General features: G+C 35.3%; 1 protein-coding gene across 2 annotated transcripts in view; it reads left to right on the top strand.

Annotated features, from left to right (window-relative positions):
- NUDCD1 (NudC domain containing 1) overlaps positions 1 to 25,892 on the top strand; it is an 89,901-nt gene that overhangs the window by 33,725 nt on the left and 30,284 nt on the right. Inside the window, exons 5-8 of one of the 2 annotated variants that reach the window (XM_030863102.2) lie at positions 1,918 to 2,100; positions 5,802 to 6,006; positions 9,120 to 9,264; positions 13,853 to 13,978. In XM_030863102.2, coding sequence (XP_030718962.1) covers positions 1,918 to 2,100; positions 5,802 to 6,006; positions 9,120 to 9,264; positions 13,853 to 13,978 — 659 coding nt within the window. The remainder of the gene's footprint in view (positions 1 to 1,917; positions 2,101 to 5,801; positions 6,007 to 9,119; positions 9,265 to 13,852; positions 13,979 to 25,892) is intronic. The other variant, XM_030863103.2, reaches the window with a different exon arrangement.

Here is a 25,892-nt window from a genome sequence, read left to right as displayed (position 1 = left end):
TCCAAGTACAGTTATTTATATTTGGTTATAGTAGGCAAATAGATCTATATCTGAATGTGTATAAAAATCATTTCTACCATAAACATATTTCATTTAAAAAAAAACCCTTATCAGTAGCTAGAATGGGAAGAAAATAGTCCACACCACACTTTTTCTGGTATCATCAGTTTGTAGCTTTTTTCAGAAGACACTTGTCATATACTGGCTGAGAAAGTAGACAGGCTGGCTATAGTGAAGGAACCGGTAGTTTTTTCAGAGGTTGATGTTTCAGATAAGGCAGTCACTTTTATGATTTAGAGCACTGCTCTCCAATAGAAGTTTTTCCAAAATGGACGTGTTTATATGTGAGCCACTCAGTGTGATAGCAGGTAGCCATGTGTGGCTTTTGAGCACTTGAAGTGTGGCTAGTGTGACTGAGGCATTGCATTTCAAATTTTACTTAATTTTAATTAAATAGCTACTCTGGCCAGTGGCTACCACTTGGACACCACAATCTAGAACAGATTTCATCAGACCCAGTATTTTTTTTTTAACATCTTTATTGGAGTATAATTGCTTTACAATGGTGTGTTAATTTCTGCTTTATATCAAAGTGAATCAGCTATACATATACATATATCCCCATATCTCCTCCCTCTTGCATCTCCCTCCCACCCTTTAGGTGGTCACAAAGCACCAAGCTGATCTCCCTGTGCTACACGGCTGCTTCCCACTAACTATCAGTTTTACATTTGGTATTATATATATGTCCATGCCACTCTCTAACTTCATCCCAGCTTACCCTTCGCCCTCCCCATGTCCTCAAGTCCATTCTCTATGTCTGCATCTTTATTCCTGTCCTGCCCCTAGGTTCATGAGAACCACTTACTTTTTATTCCATATATATGTGTTAGCATACAATATTTGTTTTTCTCTTTCTGACTTACTTCACTCGGTATGACAGACTTTAGGTCCATCCACCTCACTACAAATAACTCAGTTTCGTTTCTTTTTATGGCTGAGTAATATTCCATTGTATATATGTGCCACATCTTCTTTATCCATTCACCTGTCAGTGGACACTTAGGTTGCTTCCATGTCCTGGCTGTTGTAAACGGAGCTGCAGTGAACATTGTGGTACATGCCTCTTTTTGAATTATGGTTTTCTCAGGGTATATGCCCAGTAGTGGCATTGCTGGGTCATATGGTAGTTCTATTTTTAGTTTTTTAAGGGACCTCCATACTGTTCTCCGTAGTGGCTGTATCTATTTTACAGTCCCACCAGCAGTGCAAGAGGGTTCCCTTTTCTCCACACCCTCTCCAGCATCTATTGTTTGTAGATTTTTTGATGATGGCCATTCTGACTGGTGTGAGGTGATACCTCATTGTAGCTTTGATTTGCATTTCTCTAATGATTAGTGACGTTGAGCATCCTTTCATATGTTTGTTGGCAGTCTGTGTATCTTCTTTGGAAAAATGTCTGTTTAGGTCTTCTGCCCATTTTTGGATTGGGTTTTTTGTTTTTTTAATATTGAGCTGCATGAGCTGGTAAATTTTGGAGATTAATCCTTTGTCAGTTGTTTCATTAGCAAATATTTTCTCCCATTCTGAGGGTTGTCTTTTCATCTTGTTGATGGTTTCCTTTGCTGTGCAAAAGCTTTTAAGTTTCATTAGGTCCCATTTGTTTATTTTTGTTTTTATTTCCATTTCTCTAGGAGGTGCAGACCCAGTATTTTAAAATAGGGATTTATTTACAGAATATTAGGTTGTAAATTTTTTTTATCCTTTTTAAAAAGGTACCTAATAGTGTGCTTTTTAATAGTACATTTAAAATATTTAGTTTAAATTAGAATTAATATACAAATATATTCAAATATTTTTATTATATAGTTTTTTATTTGTAATTTTTTTGTTCTAAAATGCTTTATTTTCTTACAGATAAAAAAAAATATGAAATTACTAAGCGTAATATTCTCCGTGGAAAGTCAGTGCCCCATTATGCCGCTATTGAGCCCAATGGGAATGGTCTAATGATTGTCTCTTACAAGTCCTTTACATTTGTTCAAGTTGGTCAAAATCTTGAAGAAAGTAAGGATGAAGACATGTCAGAGAAAATCAAAGGTAATTTTACTTCAAATATCCATAGAGCTCCTGTGTAAAATATATCTGATTTGTCCTCCCAGCTAGGTTATGAGTTTTACCAGGTCAAGATAGGTGCTTAATTTTTCTTTATTTTCCTTTATATTTCCCAGAATGGTCTTTTATAAAATATACCACCTAAGTAGTGTGAACTGTTCAATTTAATACTTTTGTAATTACCAAAAATGTTTTTAAAACCTATATATTATCTTACCTGATTAGATATTTAATAAATAATGAATGAATAAACAAATACTAATGTCTACTTGTTGGTGTTTGAAAATCCAGCATATTAGTATTGTCAATAATAATTTTTATAAATAAGCTAACCTCTGTTCATTATAGGTGTCCTAATTACACGTTCTTATCTTTCATACTAAACTGAAAGAAGGTTCCTTGGGGGTAGAATCACTAAGTTTTCTCAGTGTTGCATTCATTCATGAATGCATGAGTGAATGAATGAAGGTAATGTTTTAGAATGAAAAGAGTAAAAAGGTCTTTCAGGAGAAATTTATATTTGTATACAAAGAGTACATATTCTTTAAAGGTATTCCAGAGAACATTTTTCTATAATCATTACTGTTTATATTTGTGGTATTTATAGCCAGGGACTAGTATATTTTACTTAACAGAGATTTTCACAATATTTAACAATTATATATATTACTCTTTGAATCTACCCTTTTTATTACTTTAACAACTTAATTATTTAAAATAAAAATTAGTTTCACTATTTTTATAAGTATATTTTTATATACTTTTCCAGGTTTGTAAACATGTACAACTCCAATTATAAGGGTTGTGCTTGGTAGCGTTTTATTTAGCGTCTTGTGATGTTTTTATGTGAGATCGCTTTCTGAATAAATTCTACTATTTTGTCTTAATTATAATGTTAAACTCTCCTAAAGCTTAGCCAGAGCAGCTATCCATATCTCTAGACCACATGCGCTTTAGAACTCCTTTGGTGAGCGATTGTGGAAGAATGAAAGACTGCCTTAATCCTTAGAACCAGTCTGCCTAGTAGCTAGGACCATGTGGTTCCAAGACAGATTTGCAGGCTAGTTGGGACACATCATGTGTTTAAATCACTAGCCACTAGTCCAGTGTTTCTTTTGTTGACATCTCACACTATATTTCACGTTCCTCCTGAATTCGTTTTTCCCTTTTAGTGTAAACCACAAGTCCCTTCCATTTTTCTGTTTCTTTTCTAATAAATAGCCCTTTCTTGTACCCACTTTCTCTTGGGAAATTTCTTCTGTATTTATTTTATCATTGGACTTTCACAATAAGAAAGGAAAATTGTTCTAATTTTTAAAAATTATGCATAGTTTGTTAATTAGTATGCTTTCTTTTAAGCACTCTTTTGAGTATGTATACCGGTTTCATTTTCTATAAACTTCAAGAAGACTGATATTATCTATTACCCATTTGGTATTGTCATGATATTATAAATAATGATATTTTCTTTGAAGACCTAATACAGTCTGTAGAGATATAGAAAGGTACTCAAAGCAACCAACAATGGAAAAAATTATTTAGGTGTCTGTATAGTTTTGATGGAGAGGAGAGTAAGAAAATTCTGGCTTTCTCTTTAGTCTATGTCCATGGCCTTAATTTATACTAAAAGCTCATGTGATTTTGCAGGTTCCTCCCATCCCCATATCTGGCAGAAATTCTATATTGCATGATTATTATGTATAAACTGCCTTGTTAATGTTTGTGCGAGACGAGGGATGAGTAAAACATTTCTTAGAGAGCTTATAGTATGTCTTTTAAGCTATATTTCAAGCATTTTCAGTAAGTTTTTATTAAAAGTACTTCGAAAGGCAAAAGATAGAGGATCTGAGACTTAAAGGAATGTGATGCAAGTTAGATATTACCCCGAAGTAACAATTTTATCCTAAAAATTCATGCTTTTTTTTTTTTTTTTTTTTTGCGGTACGCTGGCCTCTCACTGTTGTGGCCTTTCTCCTTGTGGAGCACAGGCTCCGGACGCACAGGCTCAGCGGCCATGGCTCACAGGCCCAGCTGCTCCGCGGCATGTGGGATCTTCCCGGACCGGGGCATGAACCTGTGTCCCCTGCATTGGCAGGCGGACTATCAACCACTGCGCCACCAGGGAAGCCCCCCATGCATTTTTTTTTTAATTTATTTTATTTTTGGCTGCGTTGGGTCTTCTGTTGCTGCGTGTGGGCTTTTCTCTAGTGACGAGCAGGGGCCTCTTGTCTTTGCGGTGTGCGGGCTTCTCATTGCGGTGCCTTCTCCTGTTGCAGAGCACGGGCTCCAGGCGCGTGAGCTTCAGCCGTTGTGGCTCGCAGGCCTCCAGAGTGTAGGCTCAGCAGTTGCGGTGCCTGGGCCCAGTTGCTCCGCAGCATGGGGGATCCTCCCAGACCAGGGCTCAAACTTGTGTCCCCTGCATTGGCAGGCAGATTCTTAACTGCTGCACCACCAGGGAAGCCTGCATGTTTTATATTTATTTCTATATTATCATATTTGTTAAAAGAAAAATTTTAATTTCAGATAAAAGCGACCCTTCCAGGAGACACACCATGCTTATACTATATCTTTCAGCATATCAAGTACCCCCCCAAGTTTTAACATAAAACCACACAAAAATAAAAAGAGTAATAACCCACATTTAGTGAGAGTTTATAATATATTTAGGTAACAGAATTGATATTAAATGTTTTACATGCATTAACTCATTTAAATGTCACCAGTCAGTCCTAAGAGGTGTGTAATATTCTGTTACACTGTTTTACAGATTAGAAAAATGAGGATTAGAGGTATAGTTGTGTATCAGAATTATTAAATGGTTGAACCAGGATTCAGACCGTGGACTAGCCAACTCTGGAGCACTAGTTCCTAACAGCCCTGTTATATTCCTTTCTGATGAGTGGATAGACAGATTAATGTTTATGGATGCCATTAAGCAAATATTTATTCATTTTGCATTTAAGCCCTATTTTCCTACTTCCGTGGTGATAGTATGATGGGTCTCAAAGTGTCTCTTTAGTAGATAGCTTTTTAGGAGACAAGCTGAGGAGTTAAGAGAAGGTGATGAAGGCAGGATTCTTTTATTGGGAACTTAGACAAAATATACTGACAGCCCTTGAATTTGCTATGAAATTGCTTTCATGTTGTGAATGAGGTAGAATAGCCAATACCTTTATAAGGAAAATATCTTTTATTTTTGTGTGGACATGTATCCCACCAAATAACAGTAGTCTCCTGTATCACAGAGTTACTATATTGCTCCAGCATTGGCAAATCAAGGCTGTGGTGAAAGTTTCAGACAGGAGTTTATGACATATTTGGTATTCTTCTGAAATCGGAATCCACTGTGTGTGTGTGTGCATGTGCGTGTATAAGAGGAAGAGGGAGAAGTAGGGAAGTAGGGATACTGAGAGGCAGGGAGAGAAGGAATGGGGATGAAAGAGTTGCTATGATTTGTACTTTATGAATGTGTATCTCTTGGAGCATGAGGTAATCCTGGAACAGGAAAATGTCAAGTAAATTGCTACAATTCTTTAAGTGAAAATTCCCCATGGACATCTCTGTGTGTTTGTTCATAATTATTTTTTTGTGAGACGATCACTAGAAAATATGCTAAGATAGGTTTTCTTTTGTATGACCTAGTCTCAGCTTTTTAATTACATAATGCATTTTTCTTTTCCTAAAAGAACCTCTGTATTACTGGCAACAGACTGAAGATGATTTGACAGTAACAATATCGCTTCCAGAAGACTGTACTAAGGAAGACATTCAAATACAGTTTTTGCCTGATCATGTCAACGTTGTGCTGAAGGGTCAGAGGTTTTTGGAAGGAAATCTCTATTCATCTATTGATCATGAAAGCAGTACATGGATAATTAAAGAGAATAATAGGTATTTTTATAGTTTTATTTATATTTAAAATTTTATTTTTTATTATTTCACTTTTTCCTTGTTTTCTTTTTATACTTTTTGCAGTGGTTACATCATAGGGGAATACTACAATAGGTCCATCAGTATTGCTGATTATTTTTCTTAAGATAGATTAAAAATGAAATTACTGTAGTTAAGATTAAAAATACTATTATAGTTATTGTTTACATTATACTGCGTGCTTTTCATTACCAGCTCTGGATACAATAATAATAATAACAGAAACAATAATAATAATAAATAGGTGAAAGTGGTCATTTATTTAAATTTGTGCTTTTTAAACTTTTTAATAGAAATAATTTTTTTCTATTAACTTTAATTTGCTAATTAGTGGAATGCTACTCTGCAATATGAACCTCAAAAACGTTACGTGGACTGAAAGAAGCCAGAGACAAAAAGTATGCCCTGTGCAATTCCACATAAGTGAAGTTCTAGAACTGGCAGAACTAATCTATGGTGATACAAATCAGAACCGTGGTTACCTCTAGGGTGCAGGAGGATTGACTGGAAAAATGCACAAGGGAACTTCCTGGATGTTTCACTATCTTTATTGGGTTATACGGGCGTATGCATTTGTCAAACAATGAATTCTACACTTAAAATCCATGAATTGCATCTATGAATTACACCTCAGTAAAAAGAATATGTAAATAAAAGGTAAACAAAGGTTGTGTCTTGTAAGACTATAATCCTCTGTCCCAACTACCGTTCCTCTTTGTAAATCTATTGTTCCAGATACTTCATTCCCTAATCATTTGGATTAATAAAATTAGTCTCTTTCATTTTAGATCAAGTCTTAGTAATTATTGAATTCAGTGATGGTTAATGAATGGTGTTAGGCACTTAATTTTTAAAATGGTCAAATTTTGTCAGAAGTGGGTTAAAATTAAATATTGTTATTAAATATAATTCTTGGTTAGTGGTATTTTACCCATCCATGTGAGTCTTGATGTGACTCTGAATTCTGCTAGTCTAAGAAATATATATCTAGTTCAAAATTGTTTTTAAATTAAGCAGATACCCTGAAATCATTTTATTAATGGAGAGATTTGGTGACTTCGTTATACTTTTTAATGTATTATCTTAAAAACTCAATATCTGAAAGGTTCTTTCAAAAATATTTTATATTTCCATATATTCTATTTAAACATATCTTACTAGTGTGTGTGAGAGATGAGGATAGCATTTTTAAATTGGCAAACCAGCTGGAACATACTGCTAAATATAAGTCATCAAGCAGTAACCCAGCCAAGGTTTAGGAGAAGAGCTGGACCTTATGCAAATAGTTTCAGCATTTAACACATGAATATAGACCAGTATTCTTTTTTCATTAAATTTGAGGTGCTTGATTACTATTTTATGTTACAAAAGATAATTACAGTGCTGTGTTGGTGGTATCATTGGTTTAAAAACACATGATCTTTTTGTACTTGATTATATTATTCGTCTCATTTTCAGTAGTTAATGTTCCTTGTAGTTTTGGAAGGATTTGTTAACTAATCTGTAGTTTATTATGTATGGGGCTGTGTGTTCCTTTTTGCTTGGATGATAGGATGTGATTCTAGTTTTAAAATGTAGAAATGCATTTGTGCTAAAAGAGTAACATTGACTAGATATGCCAATTTAATGATGGTTCATAAATTCTTTATAACTAAAACTGTACGAATTCTAACTTCTTTAGCTAGCAACTGACTAAGAACAGTATTTATGCATTCTGGTCACTAGGTACAAGTTCTTTAATAGTTATTTACATATATTTTTTCAGAGAGGCAGAATAGTGCAGTAGTGAAGAACATGGACTTGGAGCCAGACTGCTTTACTAGCTTGTGACCTTGGCAAGTTACTTAACCTCTCAGTGCTTTCTTTTCTTACTTGTAAAATGGAGATGATAATAGTGCTTACTTTATTTGTTTGTGGTGAGCAGTAAATGAGTTAAAACATGTAAAGTACTTAAGATAGCACCTAGCTTACGGTAAGCATTAGGTAAGTATAAGCTGCTGTCATTATTTTTATTATCATCATTATCACCATCATCATCATCATTCAAGATTAGCTTTCTCCTTAGAAAATGTAACTAAATCTGGGCATTATTGACCATGGTGGTAGTTTTTAATGCTAATGATAGGAACTCATTACATAAGAAAGATATTATTTTGTATAGTCTCTTAAAATACAAGAAGTTTTAGAAAATTTTAAAGTACTGTAATTAATTCATGAGGTAGTGATAATAGCCTTGAAAAAGAATATCTGATAAGTTTGCATGTTCTATTTGATAATTACGATAATAGTTACTATCGTGTTCTTGCAATTGTTTCCTTGCAATTGTGTTCCAGGGCATGGGTTAGTATGGCCCATGTTTACCAGAGATGGCACATGGAAAAGGTTGCTTTGCTGTGAAACAGCTACCACCAACATCACTTTTCTCTGTATTATAGCAACAGCCAGCTTACCTGGATTTCCTTTCCTATTCAAGAGGCACATGGGCAACTCCCTATCCCATGTCCACAGTCTGCCCTGAGTCAGCTCTCTCTCCCTTTTCTGCTGCATCAGTCCTTAATCTTAGTGTTCCCCGATGGGTCCTTTTTTATTGATTTAACTAACCTTCCTGATATTTAGGTTAATAATATATTATGGCTACTAGTTTGTGATAATGAAGGTAATTGTTGGCTCCACACACAAAGAGGTACCTTTAGTTATAGGCCCTTTCCAGTTAACTTTATGTGCCCCCCCGACCATTCCCCAGTGAAATAGCTCGTAGATTCATGCTGCTTGCATTTTTCTATTACTGAAGATTGGTAACACACAGCACACCTGAACTGCAGCAGTACTTTCTGAGTGGTGTTACTCTTTCCAATCACTCCAGTGGTGCCTTCTTGTCTATTAGATCTATATTGTTTACCCTTGGATGATAGGTTTTCCATCATATGCAGAATGAAAATGAACATGATTTTTGGTAAAACATCCTCTGGACATCAGAGGGGTAATTTCTGTGGAAGATTCTTCTGTTTGGTATTGGTTGTATAATTTGTATAGTTGCTTAATGTAACATTACTTTTCTCATCTTAAACTTCTAGCTTGGAGATTTCCTTGATTAAGAAGAATGAAGGACTGACATGGCCAGAGCTAGTGGTCGGTGATAAACAGGGGGAATTTATTAGAGACTCAGCCCAGTGTGCTGCAATAGCTGAACGTTTGATGCATTTGACCTCTGATGAACTGGTAAGCAATTGCAATAGCAGTGTGACTTCCCAAGGATCCAGAAGTATGTTATGTGAGGATTACACCATGTTTTTCAAACATTATTTTGCTTTTCCTAATGTAAGAGACAGATTAGGTATCACTGACTAGTGTTTGAATATGGCTTAAAATTCTAATATATATTCCTTATACTGTGTGAATATATATATGTGTGTGGGCATGTTGTACATATAGGGTGGGTGTGCATGTATGGTTGTATGTATATATGTATCTTTCGCTCTCTCAATATATGTACAGAGAGAAAAAAAGAGATATATAGTTGACACTTGAACAATGCAGTGGTTAGGGGACCAACCCTTGTGCACTCAAAAATCCAAGTATAACTTTACAGTCGGTCCTCTGTGTCTCCTGCTCACATCCTCAGATTCAACCAGTTGGGTATTATATATTTCTGTAGTATGTATTTTAAGTGGACCTTTCCAGTTCAGACCCATGTTGTTCAAGTGTCAACTCTATCTCTGTGTATATCTATATTCTCTTTTAGAAGAATTGACTGACCAAAGCTGACAGGGACAAAAATTATGATTTTACCCCCTACCTTGCTAATAACCTACGTGTAGTCATTGAAATTTTCTGGGTGCTCTTAGAATATCACAAGGGGTGTTTGTGTGTATGTATATACATATAAAACATACAGCTGTGAGATTTTTGTTGAGTATGTTCCTACTCCGATAACATTTAAGATAATGTTAAGAATTTGAACAAATTCAGCAATACACCAGAACTTCAGTTATGTTCCTTTACCAAAACATATCAGCAAATTTAAAATGTCTGATTTATTGCCATCTGGAATTATAGCAATGAGGAAGATTATATAAAGAAGTATTTGTACTGTAGGTTAGTTGCATCCTAAGGTAGAAAGGAAAGATTAGAATATTGAGGGTCAATGTCTCTGACAAAAAAAAACATGACCAAAATGGAGAAACCAAGTTTCACATTTTCTAGCATAATGGAAAATTTCAAGAATCCCTGGAATTCATATGTATGACTCTAGAACTTTGATTTCATAGCCCTCTTGTTACAAGCCATGCAGACTGCATTGCTCTGTGTTCATTCAATATTCAGCAAGTATTTATTGTGATAGGGCTCTGGGGATATAATTATAGTGACAGTAGTAGGGGTTTGTTTTGAGATTGTAGATAATTGCTACTAACTGTCTTTTAAACTTGATGATTTCAAATGAATATTCATATATATGAGTAAGTTATTTATGCCTAAACACTAGTGTGGTTGTTACTTTTAAAATAAAAAACAGAATCTTGTCATCTCTAACTGAAGGCAGTTTTGTGTTTTTCAAATCTTTATACTTTTTCTTGCCTTACTGCATTGATTAGAACCTCTAATGCACTGTAAAATAGGAATGGTGAATAGTGAAAGCAGATATTCTTGCCTTATTCATGATCTTGGGGAGAAGACTGAATTTTCACTATTAAGTATGATGGATTCTTTTTATCACTTTGAGGAAATTTCTTCTATTCCTAGTATGCTAAGAGTATTTATCATGATGGTCATGATGTATTATTATTCTTTTTTACATATCACTGGTTTGGTTTACTAATATGTTATTGAAGAGTTTTACATTTATGTTTGTGAGGAATATTGGGGCCTATGGTTTTTGTTTTGTTTTGACTTTTTACTGTCTTTATCTACTTTTGGTATCTGGGTAATGCTGAGTTCATAAAATGAGTAGCGAAGTGTTGCTATCTTCTATTTCTGGAAGAGATTGTGTAGACTTGGCATTATATGTTCTTTAATGTTTAATAGGTATTGCCAGTGAAACTATCTGGACTGGAGTTTTCTTTTTTGAAGGTTTTAAACCATGAATTTAATTTCTTTAATAGTTATAGGATTATTTGGGGCATCTATTTCTATTGACTTTATTTTTCCTTTTTTTTTTTTTCAGTTTCCAATTTCATCCAGACTGTTATTACATTTATTTCTCTCTTTTGCTTGCTTTAGATTTATTTTGCTCTTTTTTGAAGGTGAAAGCTTAGATGATTGATTTTTGACCTTTCTCCTTTTCTAATGAAAGCATGTAATGCTATACACTTCCTTCTAAATACTACATTAGCTGCATCTCCAACATTTTCTGCCTGTTTTCTTAATCCCGTTACTGATTGATTTGATTTGATGCTGGATTTCAGTTTTTTGCATGGCTGGTTTATTCTTTGTTTGTTCTTAGTCCTAGGGTGGAACTTTTCATGAATCTCAACTGAAAGTCTGGAATGTTTACCAGGGTTTCTCCTCCTGTGTGGGCCCTGATCTCTAATTTTTGTCTCCCAAGCACTTTGATAATTATCAGAACTCAGCTTTTTAGCCCCTTATCCTCTGCTTTCCACTTGTCTTTTTCAGCTCAGCTTGAAATAACAGATAACTCTAGGAAAGCAGCATAGTCTTGGGTTCTCCTTGCTATTCCCTTTTCTCTATAATCTTGTCCTGTTAAATACTGGCTGCTTTGATAGTCCTTAGCTTTTAATTTTTGCCCTCCCATCTCTAACATATGGGTAATTGAAAGGAGAAGGGAGGGAGGAGTGGGGAGGGTGCTTTCTTTTCTGCTGGATGTATATATCTTCTTGAGACACTGTGACAAAATGGCCCGAGCTAATTGCTGGAATTACCTTCTCAGCCAGCCACTGCAACCAGAATTGTTTCATTGGTACTTAGAAAGGAGAAGACAGCCACAGCTACCTGGGGGCTTTCTTTTCTGCTGGATGTGTATATCTTCTTGAGATACTGTGACGAAATGGCCCCAGCTAATTGCTGGAATTACCTTCTCAGCCAGCCACTGCAACCAGAATTGTTTCCATTGATACTTAGAAAGGAGAAGACAACCACAGCTAGCTGGCTCCATGTCCCAGCTGGAAAATGGACAGATTTGATAATGTCTGTAACTTCCAGACATTTAGTTTCACAGTCTCTCTGGTCCTTTCACATTAGGTTCTCAGTAACATGACTGCATTTTGGCAAACTAGTTGTGTGGACATTTTATCAGTTGTTATAGAATTGTATTTCTGTTATATGCATGTGAATGTATAACTTATCTTTTAAGTGATCCTTTTTTACTCTTTGAGGGATATAAGACCAAACAGTGATTTTTGCATTCAAACAGTGAACATATTAAAATTACTTTAATGATTCCATTTATCTCTACTTTGGGCATATTTTTCATGATACCTCTGTGTTTTTGTTTGGGTGGATATTTGTGTGTGTGTTTAGTGGTTGTTCTAGAGTTTATAGTATAACATCTTCATCTTATCACCATCTATCCTCAAAATATATCACTTAACTCATAACTTAAAAACTTTACAGTATATTTCCATTCCATCCTTTGTATTATTTTTGTCATTTTATTTCTATGTTATAAACTTCATGATATGTTATTATTTTAACTTTAGTCGGTCAGTTTTCTTTTAAAGAGATTAAAAATGCAGGGTGAAAAAGCCTTATATTGATCCAAATATTTGTCATTTCCTCTTTTTTACATTCCTTTGTGTTGATTCAGATTGCCATCTGGTGTCATTTTTTTCCTGGCTGAAGAACTTCTTTTGTCATTTCTTGCAATGTAGTTCTGCTGGATAAATTCTTTCAGCTTTTGTTTGTCTGCAGAAATACATGTCTTCCTTGTCTGCAAAAATACTTGAGTTCCTTCTTTTAAAGCTATTTTTGTTAAGGGTGTAAGTCAGTGCTGATGGTTTTTTTCCCTTTCAGAACTTCAAATATACTCCATTGTTTTCTGGCTTATGTAGTTTCTGATGAGAAGTCAGCTGTCATTTGTAATTTTGTTCCTCTGTCAGTAATGTGATTTTTCCCTCCTGTAACCACTTTTAAGATTTTCTCTTTATTACTTGGAGAATAATTTCATTTTTCTCATTTTTAGCAATTTCATTGTAATGTGACTTGCTCTGTGTTTTTTTTTTTCTTAATGTTTGTTATGCTTGGGGTTCTTTGACCTTTAATCTGTAGGATTATAGTTTTCATCAAATTTGAAAAAAATTGCCATCATTTCTTCAAAATTTTTTCCATTCTTCTTGCATTCTTCCAAATACTCATATGTTAGACCATTTGATATTGTTCCACAGGTCACTAGGGTTCTCATCTTTTGTGTGTGTTTTATTTTTGTCTTCTCTGCTTCATTTTTAGATAGACTCTATTACTATTTTAGATAGACTGTTACATTTTAGATAGACTCCAACTCACTGGTTGTCTTTTCTTCTGCAATGTCTAATCGGCTGTCAATCCCATCTAATATTGTGTTTTCCATTTCAGATATTGTATTTTCATATCTAGAATTTCAGTTTAGTTCTTTTTTATATCTTCCATATTTCTCAATGTGTTTGTTTTTCTTTACATCTCTGAGTGTATAGAACAAGTTTATAATAGCTGTTTTCATATCTTTCTCTGCTGATTCCATCATTCTCTTTTTTGTGTCTGTTTTTAAGTTTTTATTGGTCATGAGTCTGAAATTTAATATTATTGCTGTAATCTTAACATTGTTGAGTATGAAGAAATTCATTCTCTTGTTGTTATTTATTTTCTTTTATGGTCTAAGAATCCAAATCCAGATAAAGGTAAACCTCCTTGTAATGCTCAAGAGTTAGAAGAATGTGATATTTTCTTTGAAGAGAGCTCCAGTTTATGCAGATTTGATGGCAGTACATTAAAAACTACTCATGTGGTAAGTTCTTGATAATGATATTTCTAAAAATTTGTGAATAAATAAAAGTTATTCAGATGAGATGATAATTGATTGACTAAATACTATTTTGCAAAGACAGGTTGATTGTCAGTTACTGGCTGTGACGTAAATTTCTTCACTCCCTAAAGTAGCCATCATTTTATATTGTCATCCCTAATTAAACAATGTTGTATGTTTGGCACTATTGCATATTGATATCTTTCAGTGGGCTTTTTTTCTGTGCAGTTTTTCTATGTGTAGTTGTGCCTGTAATATATAACAACTTAATATCTGACTTTCCTCTCACTGTCCTTTCCTAACTTTTTTTGGATACTTAACATTTTTTTAACTAATGGCTGGGTATTACAATACTCAGAGGTGTTATAAAAATGAGGATTTTTTTGATTATACCTATGTAGACAAATGAGGTGCAATGGCATAAGACCAGTGGGTAGAAAGAGGTATCATTCAAGCTTGTACCAAAATTACTTACTCTTCTGATTAATTTCTGCATCTGCTTTGCTCTCCTATAACTAACTAACTCCAATAATTTCTAAAAAGCACAGAGATGACATTTTGCTTACCACAGTGTACCTAACACCCACCAAAGGTTCTGATTCTGATAACTGCTTAAAAACATTTTTAGACTGATCTCTTGGTGAGAGTCATAGAAACAGAAATTGTTTCAGGTGCATCTTGGATCTCAAGAAATTTGCATACACTTTTATATTTCCCTTCTTTGTCAATCACTCCTCTAACTGAAGAGTAAACAAAGTTCTTGGTCATATTATTTTATGCAATCTGGGCATTGATCCAAAGCCCAGATGATCAAAGTCGTTAGATTTTTTTAGGCGTTTTGCTTCTTAGATATTGTTTAGTTCTGACATAATCCCATAGATAACTCCATTAATGGTGAGTGAAGAGCCATTACACAATTACTCTTACTTCCTTGGGTTAGATTTTAGAAAATCATTCTTAAGTGTGACTGATGAATGACTCTTCAATCTGACTAACTGTAGATTATTTATTCTTGAAGAATCTGGCCTTTCTTCCTAAAGTTATAGTCTTAGGAGCTATAACTTTTAGGTACTGTTTCCTGCCTAACTTTTATAGAGAAGACACCTGATCTTAGATGTCGTAAAATGTTGTTTAAGCTTAGCTCCTCCAAGAATTTCATTTCATTTTAGTATAGCACTACTAAGTAGTACTGATCAAGTAGTTTAATATTGGTCATTGAGAGGCATCTAGTTAATGATACCTCTCTTTATTTGCTATGTTTAAGCATACTAAAAATTAAAACCAAGGAGTAACAGAAGGGGACCAAAATAAAACATTTATTATTTACAAATTAGGGTACAAAAGCCCCATCTGCTGACTAAATCCTAGAATTTAGCAATAACCTTATTCACAGGCAGTGCCAAACCAGATCTGGCTGACCCTGGTGGAGCGGTGTAAACATCTTATTCCCTGAGGCCTCTAGCTCCTTAGAGGAAGAAGTTGATACTACTACTTATATACTTATATAAATATATACTCTCTTCTATTTTTCTAAGCTTTGTTGAAGTTCTCACTTTGTTCATTCTTCTCCCAAGCTCAGTGGGCATCTTTATGACCATTATTTTGAACTCTTTATCAGTTAAATCACTTATCTCTGTTTCATTAAGGTCTCTTTCTGAGGTTTTATCTTATTGCTTCCTTTGAAAGATATTCTTCTGTTTCTTCATTTTCCTTGACTTGCTGTGTTGGTTTCTATCCGTTAAATAAAATAGCCATCTCTCCCAGTTAAAGACGTGGTCTTATATAGGAGATGAACCTTATTGTTCAACTCTGCCCCTAGTTCTTAGTTGCCTCTCAGACTTTGTGATTGTCTGAGCAGCTTTTTTTTTTTTTTTTTGGCTCCCAGTAATTGAGGGTGTGCCAAGACCTGTTAGTGTCCCAAAACGGACGATCTCGGTCAGCACCTGAATTCAGGCTGGTTGGAAGCCAGACCCTCAGGCATCAGGGTTTGAAGTACACAAATGTGTACAGTCCTGTGGGATCACAAACGTAAGTCAGCCCCACTGTCCACCAGAGCCAGATGGTCTAGAGGTATACCCTGGGTGACAGTCGCAAAAATTGAGGCACCAGATGAGTATGCAAGCTCCTTTCCTGGAGATACCAGTGACTTAGAGTAAGGCACAGGGAATGTGCGAAGATGGCAGTCACTGGCCTCTGTCCACACAGAGCAGCAGCACCTCAGTAAGCCTCTGGGTGTGTGTCACACCAGAAACCTACCACTACTCTGAAGCTTTAGGACAAGCAGAGAGGGTTTTTTCACAGAAAGACTGGGGGTGTGTTTTGGTCTGCCATCTCCGTTGAGCCCTGTAGTGGTAGTCAGCCAGGAACTGTCTCTAATTGCTATAGTCCCATGGCACCAGGAATGCGAGCCTTACTGGCTACCAGAACCAGGCAATCAGTGAGCATCCCCTGGGCAGAAACCACAAAAATCAGAGCACCAGATGTGTGTACAAGGTTCCCTCTGGGAGATTACTGGTGCTCTGAAGTGAGGCAGAGGAAGAGTGCAAACGATGGCACTTACTTCCTCTCCCTGAAGTATATTTCAGATGTGTGTTGAACTAGATGCTTGCCCCTCCTTCTTGGGAGGAGGTGAGTTAGTATCTTTCTGTCTTGAACCAGTATCTCAACTGAGTTAAATTTGAGGCCAAAGTTTCTTTTTATAATGGTAAGCACTTTTTCTATCATTAGTCATTTTTTATGAATATAAGGCAAAGATTCAGTGAAGTAAAAATGCATAAACATTGATGTTTGGGAATAAGTGGAATGGTAATAACTGGAACAAGAATTAAGTACTAAGTCCATCTTCTTTCTGAAGACAGATCTGGGGACTTCCCTGGAGGTCCAGTGAAGGGGGTGCAGGTTCGATCCCTGGTCGGGGAACTAAGATCCCACGTGCTGTGCGGTGTGGCCAAAAAAATAATAATAATTAAAAAAGTAAAAATAAAAAATAAAGACAGATTTGGTAGGTCAGTGTATTGTATGAAAGTCAAGGTCTGTCTGGTCAAATGTAGCTTGTTCAAAAATAGTTTCTTGGTGTACCTAAGAGGATACCAGTTGGCATGTCATTGGGGAAGGGAATGAAGGAGGCTCCAATATTGTGGATATTCAGTGGTACATCCATTTTAGGCATCAGATAGTACTATATGGGTAATTCGTACTCCTTTCTGCAATGTTTACTTCAGATTTATCTTCTTGATTTCATTTGTCATGACGTTGGACAATTTGAAATTACCTGTACATGGAAAGGTCAGTATATGTCCTTAATTTAGAAGAAAAAAAAATACTGTAACAAAAAGGTCAGAACTTTATATTGTAAATGACAGATTTTCCAAAATATAAAATTCCCTGAAAGAAATGTAAATTAGGGTTAGAATTTGGCATTTGGAAAGTAAAATGTTAAATGAATATATGTAGCAGCAGAATAAAAGAGAAATATTAAATTTCGGAAGCGAAGGAGAAAAGTAATAAGATATGATCACTGGGGTGTAAAGCTCAAATCAGAATTTAGATACAGTTGAAGATGAATTATTTTTGCTTTTTTCTAGAGCTGTGTTATCCAAAATATTAGTCACTAGCCACACAGCTTCTGAGCACTTGAAATGTGGCTAGTTTGTTTGAGATGTGCTGTAAGTGTAAAATACACAACCAGATTTTGAAAACTTAGCATGAAAAAAAGAATGTGAAATATATTATTAATAATGACTTTTATATGAATGTTCATGTTGAAATGATAGTTGGTTATGTTTGGTTAAGTAAAATACATTTATTAAAATGAATATATCCCATTTCTCTTTACTTTTTTTTTTCTTTTAACATCTTTATTGGGGTATAATTGCTTTACAATGGTGTGTTAGTTTCTGCTTTATAACAAAGTGAATCAGTTATACATATACATATGTTCCCATATCTCTTCCCTCTTGCGTCTCCCTCCCTCCCACCCTCCCTATCCCACCCCTCCAGGCGGTCACAAAGCACAGAGCCGATATCCCTGTGCCATGCGGCTGCTTCCCACTAGCTATCTACCTTACGTTTGTTAGTGTGTATATGTCCATGACTCTCTCTCGCCCTGTCACAGCTCACCCTTCCCCCTCCCCATATCCACAAGTCTGTTCTCCAGTAGGTCTGTGTCTTTATTCCTGTCTTACCCCTAGGTTCTTCATGACATTTTTTTTTTCTTCTTAAATTTCATATATATGTGTTAGCATACGGTATTTGTCTTTTTCTTTCTGACTTACTTCACTCTGTATGACAGACTCTAGGTCTATCCACCTCATTAAAAATAGCTCAATTTCGTTTCTTTTTATGGCTGAGTAATATTCCATTGTATATATGTGCCACATCTTCTTTATCCATTCATCCGATGATGGGCACTTAGGTTGTTTCCATCTCCGGGCTATTGTAAATAGAGCTGCAATACTTAAAATTATATATTTGCCTTGCATTTTATTACTGCCAGACAACACTGATTTATAGAGATCAAATTAAATATAGCCTTGAACAATCAAAAGATGATAGGATGTTTTTAAAAAATTACAGTGAATTTTGCATATCAGGTGGTATTCATCATTTACTGCTTAAAACATGAGAATGAAACAGTTGAAAAGAATATTTGTAACTTATAAACTCACTGAGACAGTAAGCAGAGGAAGTACAAACAGGAAATATTTCTTTTAGATTAATGTCATTAAGAAAGGTAGTAGAAATGGCGTGTATTCAGTATACTAATTCCTTCAAAAAGATATTAAGAATTAATATCAAGGATCAGAGTTTATAGAGGAAGGAAGTACATTTAGAAAGTATCTAAATCAGTGGTTCTCAAGCTTTTAAGCTCCTTGAGGTACTGAATTTATAATTTACTTGATTATATCAAACTTGACTATATTAGAAATGAAGCTATATAATAATTTCCCTGCCTTCATGCTCAGAGTAGGTATATATCTCTGTAACAGTGCCTGAAAGTGGGAGGAGGCAAATCCTAGTGCTAGTTGTTACTATGGGATGGACCTGAGGCTCACCATTAAGTTGGTGAGGAGGTATTCTCTTCTGGAAGAGTTAGAAACAACCAGAGCACCATTCAGGCAGCTGTCTATGAACCATCTTCCCTGGAAGCAGTCTGCACCCCTCTCCCCAAGTCTTCCTAATTACCAGGCAGTAAAATAGAGGACCATTTGTTGCCTGATTGGCCATACAATTTGGTCAGAGAATTTGCTACCAGTACCCACAGACTTACCTCAAATTGTATAAATTGAACCATAAGGCCCTCATATTTTTTCTTTAAGAGAGCCATGTCTCGATCAGCATCCCATCTTTCTCTCCAAAATCGCAGTGCATTTGAGATTTTTAACTTTCCCATAAACTAGCAAGTTAGCCTGCCATAGTTTCATAGATGCTGGTAAAAGACATGAGACTCTTGGGTCAGAAACAAAGGACAGTTTATTACAGCAGTAATATTAGCTAGAGTATCAACATTTGGACCAATTCCCAGTGCCCCAGTTCCCACAGTGTAATATGGAGATGACCAGAAAGCTTGGCTGACCTTGCTCAGGAGAGAGAGCTTATGTTCATGCCACTGGACAGTAAAAAAAGCCTGCCTTTTGCTCTGGAGGGAGACAGTTTACCTTCCACAGTTGTTTGCTTTAAAAACACCTTGAAGTAGTAGTCTAGAACACATTAGTGCTTCTGCTAGAAAGATGTGCAGAAATGAAAGAGTCCTTAAGATAACTGTCTCCCTGCAAGTTAATGTTCAGGTATCACAGTAATACTGGTGTCATAATGAGTGTGATTCAGCTGAAAGCACTTCAGTTTCTTTCAGGGTTATGAGAATATAATGGATAATGTCAATTATTTGTTGCCAGTGGTTATTATTGACATTACCTGTGACGGACCTATTTGAAGTAGTCTTCAATTCCATTTTTACCTTCTGTTCTCTGAAAGGAAAGATAATTTTAGTTGCATATCACATATTTCTTGATTCTTAAAGTTTCTACACAGTTATCAAGCCCTCAATCCACTAGAATTTAGCCTTTCCCTTGAGATATCAATGAGATTGTTACTTGACTGACAAAATTTTTTCTTAGAATATGAGTTCATATATACTGAGCATCTCTACAGGAAGAAACTCTTCCTAGAAGTTTGTTTTGTTTTTTTTTTTTTAAAGGCTTTTTTTTTTTTTGGATGTTGGGGGTAGGAGTTTATTAATTAATTAATTAATTTTTGCTGTGTTGGGTCTTCGTTTCCGTGCGAGGGCTTTCTCTAGTTGTGGCAAGTGGGGGCCACTCTTCATCGCGGTGCGCGGGCCTCTCACTGTCACGGCCTCTCCTGTTGCGGAGCACAGGCTTCAGATGCACAGGCTCAGTAGTTGTGGCTCACGGGCCTAGTTGCTCCACGGCATGTGGGATCCTCCCAGACCAGGGCTCGAACCCGTGTCCCCTGCATTAGCAGGCAGATTCTCAACCACTGCGCCACCAGGGAAGGCCCAGAAGTTTTTGTTTTAGATAGAGTATTTAATAAACTTTCATCTAGAATCTTAAAGGACAAGGATATTTTCAGAAACTATCCTAAGTGACAATCCCAGTTGGAAGACCTTTTATCAGACAACCTATGGCTCTTTTCTTTCTTTATTCAGCAGCCTTTTCCCCAGGATGATTGCCCCTCACACACCAGATAAGGGAAATTCCCTTATCTGGGAATTTATAGATACTTGACAATAATTTATTATTGTCAATTTATAGATACTTGACAATAAATGTAGTTTGTTTGTTTGTTATTATGGACAATAAGCCTAACACAGGAATACAATTAGCCTGATTTGTGACAAGGATAATACTACAATATAGTAGGGAAAAAGATGGTCAAAATCAATGGCTCTTAGTCTGTTAGATATCCATAGGAAAAATAATTTATTGACATTTACATCACACCATATGCAAAAATCAGTTACAGATGGATTGCATGTCTAAACATGAAACAGTAATTTAATAAAGCATATAGAGGAAAACAGACATTTTTGCGGCGCAGGTAGAGATCATTTGAACAGGACACGTAAAACACTAACTGTAAAAAAAAGATGTTCAGTTGGATCAAAATTAAAAACATTAAAAACATCTGTTTATCAAAAGATGCCATTATGAGAGTGAAAAAGGAAACTCTTGCAATGAGAAGATATTTGTAATACACGTGTTTGACAAATGGTTCATATCTGGAACAGGGTCAGTAACCGTACTGGTTACCTACAGCCACCTGATTGGTAAAAAAGTTTTATTGGAACACAACCATAGACATTTATTTGTATATTGTCTGTGGCTTCTAATATACTACATCAAGAGAGTTGAATAGTTTTAACAGAGACCATATGGCCTTTAGGCCTGAAATATTTGCCATCTGGCCCTTTGAGTAAAAGTTTGCTGATCCCTTCTTTAGACAGTACTATACTGGCTTGATTCTGTAGCTATGTAGCGAGTCTTGATTTCAGATAGGGTTAGTCTTGATCTTTTTTTTATTTTCCTAAATTGGTTTTGTTTTTGTAAAAACTTTACAATCGGCTTTTCAATTTGTACAAAAACATCTGCTGGGATTGTCATTGGGATTGTGTTTAATTTGTAGGTCAACTTGAGGAGAATTGATATCTTAATAATACTGAGTTGTGTCACTCATGAACATTGTATGTCTCTGTTTATTTAGGTTTCCCTTAATGTTTCCTAGCAATATTTTGAAGCTTTTAGTGTTAAGTTTAACACCAGTATTTCATATTTTGGAAGCTGTTGTAATTAGTATATTTTTTTAATTCCCAATTTGTTTTGTCTTTTACACAGAAATAAGGTTGAGTGACTTTATATTGTAACTTATAAATTCTTGTTCCAGTGCTTTTTTGTAGATACGTCAGTATGTTTATGTACAGGATAATGCCTGTGAATTAAGATAGTTAACATTTCTTTTCAGTCAGTACACCTTTTATTTCTTTGTCTTGTCTTATTGTACTAGGTAGGACATCAGATGCAGCATTGAATTTCATTGATGGGAGCAGAAATCCTTGTCTTATTCCTAGTCTTAGGAAGAAGGATTGAGTGGTTTACCATCAAATACGACGTTAGTTCTAGGGCTTACGTGTATGTTAGGTTGAGGAACTCACTTATAGTCTAGTTTGCTGAGATTTTTATCTTTTTAATCGTGAATGTGTGTTGAATTTAAGTGCTTTTTGGGGCATTTGCTTGATTATATGGATTTTCTTCTTTCTGTTAATATGTTCAGTTTTATCATTTAATTACAAAATTGTAACATGAGCATTATTTTAAGGATTTTTATTTCTATATTCATAAGGGATATTAATCTATGGTTTTCCTGTAACTTCTTCTTTAGATAACAGTAATGCTGTCCTCATACTATGAATTGAGAGGTTTATTTTCTGAAAGAGTTTGTATAGGGTAGATATTATTTGCTCCTCAAATGTTTGGTAAAATTTATCACTGAAATTACCTGTGCCTGGAGATTTTTTGTGGGAAGGGTTTTAGTTACAAATTTAGCTTTGTTAGTAGATACAGAGCCATTCCGATTTTCTCTTTCTTCTTTAGCTTGTGTTGATCGTTGTTGTCCTTCAGGATATTAATCCATTCCATCCAAGTTGTTGAATTATTGCAGAAGTCCTCCAGAATACTCTCTCATTGTCTTTTTAATGTTTGTAGGATTGTAGTAATGGCCCCTCTATTTACCAATTATGGGTTTAATTTACTCCTCTTTTTCTAGTTTCTTAGGTGGAAACATAGGTAATTGATTTGTAGCACCTCTCCTCTGATAAATGCATCTAGAGCTATAGATTTCCATCAAAGTATCACTTAACCTTCATTCCATATATGTCATTTTATTTCAGCTTAACATATTTTCTAATATCCTTTGAGATTTCTTCTTTGACCCATGCTTATTTATAAGGTGGTGTTTTAATTTCCAACTATGTAGGGATTTTTGTGATGTGTGTGTGTGTATACAGGTTTTTTTTTTTAAACTGATTTCTCCTTTAACTTCATTGTGGTTAGGGATAACCAGTCTTTTAAAATTTATGCACACTTGTTTATAGCCGAGTACATACATGGTCTCTGTAGGTATTTTTTCCATATATACTTGAAAATATGTATATGCTGTGGTTGGGTGACCTCAATTTCTGTTTGGTCAAGTTGTATTAGGTTCAATAGCTGAGGTTTTTTTTTAAAAAAATTTTATTTTATATTGGTGTATAATTGATTTTCAGTGTTTTGTGTTAGTTTCAGGTGTACAGCAAAGTGATTCAGTTACACATATACATGTGTCTATTTTTCAAATTCTTTTCCCATTTAGGTTATTACAGAATATTGAGTACAGTTCCCTGTGCTATACAGTAGGTCCTTGTTGGTTATCTATTTTAAATATAGTAGTGTGTATATGTTAATCCCAAACTTCCAATTTATCCCTCCCCCCCAACCTTTCCCCTTTGGTAAACATAAGTTTGTGAGTCTGTTTCTGTTTTGTAAATAAGTTCACTTGTATAATTTTTTTAGATTCCACATATAAGTGATATCATATGATATTTGTCTTTCTGTGTCTGACCTACTTCACTTAGTATGATAATCCCCAGGTCCATCCATTTGCTGCAAATGGCATTTCATTCTTTTTAATGGGTGAGTAATATTCCATTGTATATATGTACCACATTTTCTTTATCCATTCATCTGTCAGTGGACATTTAGGTTGCTTCCATATATTGGCTATTGTAAACAACAGTGCAATGAACATTAGGGTGCACGTATCCTTTCGAACCATGGTTTTCTCTGGATATACCCAGGAAAGTGGGATTGTTGGATCATACGATAGCTCTATTTTTAGTTTTTTAAGGAACTTCCATACTGTTCTTCATAGTGGCTATACCAACTTACATTCCCACCAACAGTGTAGGAGGGCTCCCGTTTCTCCACACCCTCTACAGCATTTATTATTTGTAGACTTTTTGATGATGGCCATTCTGACTGGTGTGAGGTTGACACCTCATTGTAGTTTGATTTGTATTTCTCTAATAACTAGCAATATTGAGCATCTTTTCATGTGCCTCTTAGCCATCTGGATGTCTTTTTTTTTTTCTTTTTTGTCTGTACCGCATGGCTTGTGGGACCTTAGTTTCCTGACCACAGATTGAACCCAGGCCCCCAGCAGTGGAAGTGCCAAGTCCTAACCACTGTACCACCAGGGAATTCTCTGTATGTCTTCTTTGGAGAAATGTCTATTTAGATCTTCTGCCCGTTTTTTTGATATTGAGCCACATGAGCTGTTTGTAAATTTTGGAGATTAATCCCTTGTCGGTTGCATCGTTTGCAAATATTTTCTCCCATTCTCTGAGCTGTCTTTTCGTTTTGTTTATGGTTTCCTTTGCTGTGAAAAAGTTTTTGAGTTTAATTAGGTCCCGTTTGTTTATTTTTGTTTTTATTTCCATTACTCTAGGAGATGTATCAAAAAAGATATTGCTGCAATTTATGTCAAAGAGTGTTCTGCCTATGTTTTCCTCTGAGAGTTTTACAGTATCCAGTCTTACATTTAGGTCTTCAATCCATTTTGAGTTTATTTTTGTGTATGATGTTAAGGAATGTTCTGATTTCATTCTTTTACATGTAGCTGTCCAGTTTTCCCAGCACCACTTTTTGAAGAGACTGTCTTTTCTCCATTGTATATTCTTGTCTCCTTTGTTGTGGATTAATTGACCATAGGTGCGTGGGTTTATTTCTGGGCTTTGGTATATCTTTCCATCTGTTTGTGTCATCTTCAGTTTCTTTCATCAGTGTCATAGTTTTCTGAGTACAGGTCTTTTATCTCCTTAGGTAGGTATATTCCTAGGTATTTTATTCTTTTTGATGCAAAGGTAAGTGGTATTGTTTCTTTAATTTCTCTTTCCGATCTTTCTTTGTTAGTGTGTAGAAATGCAACAGATTTCTGTGTATTAATTTTGTATCCTGCAACTTTACCGAATTCATGGATGAGCTCTAGTAGTTTTCTGGTAGCATCTTTAGAATTTTCTATGTATAGTATCATGTCATCTGCAAACAGTGACAATTTTACTTCTTTTCCAATTTGGATTTCTTTTATTTCTTTTTCTTTTCTGATTGCCATGGCTAGGACTTGCAAAACTATGTTGAATAAAAGTGGAAAGAGTGGACATCCTTGTCTTGTTCCTGATCATAGAGGAAATTCTTTCAGCTTTTCACCATTGGGTATTGATATTAACTGTAGGTTTGTCATTTATGGCCTTTATTATGTTGAGGCATGTTCCCTCTGTGCCCACTTTCTGGAGAGATTTTATCATAAATGGGTGTTGAATTTTGTCAAAAGCTTTTTCTGCATCTACAGAGATGATCATATGGTTTTTATTCTTCAATTTGTTATTTTGGTTTATCACACTGATTTGCAGATATTGAAAACTCCTTGCATCCCTGGGATAAATCCCACTTGGTCATGGTGTATTATCCTATTAATGTATTGTTTCTAGTTATGGCCTTTTCTTTTCCACCTAGAGAAGTTCCTTTAGCATTTGTTGCAAAGCTGGTCTGGTGGTCTTGACTTCTGTTAGCTTTTGCTTGTTTGTAAAGCTTTTGATATCTCTATCAAGTCTGAATGAGAGCCTTGCTGGGTAGAGTGTTCTTGGCTGTATGTTCTTCCCTTTCATCACTTTATCGTGGCACTCCCTTCTGGCCTGCAGAGTTTCTGCTGAGAAATCAGCTGATAACCTTATGGGACTTCTCTTTTACATTATTTGTTGCTTTTCCCTTGTTGCTTTTAATTTTTTTACTTTGTTTTTAATTTTTGTCAGTTTGATTATTATGTGTCTCAGTAAGTTCCTTCTTGGGTT

The sequence above is a fragment of the Globicephala melas genome, chromosome 17 (assembly GCF_963455315.2).
Source record: "Globicephala melas chromosome 17, mGloMel1.2, whole genome shotgun sequence".
NCBI lineage: Eukaryota > Metazoa > Chordata > Mammalia > Artiodactyla > Delphinidae > Globicephala > Globicephala melas.
Note: the sequence above shows the minus strand (reverse complement) of the source record. Positions and strands in the feature narration are given on the sequence as shown.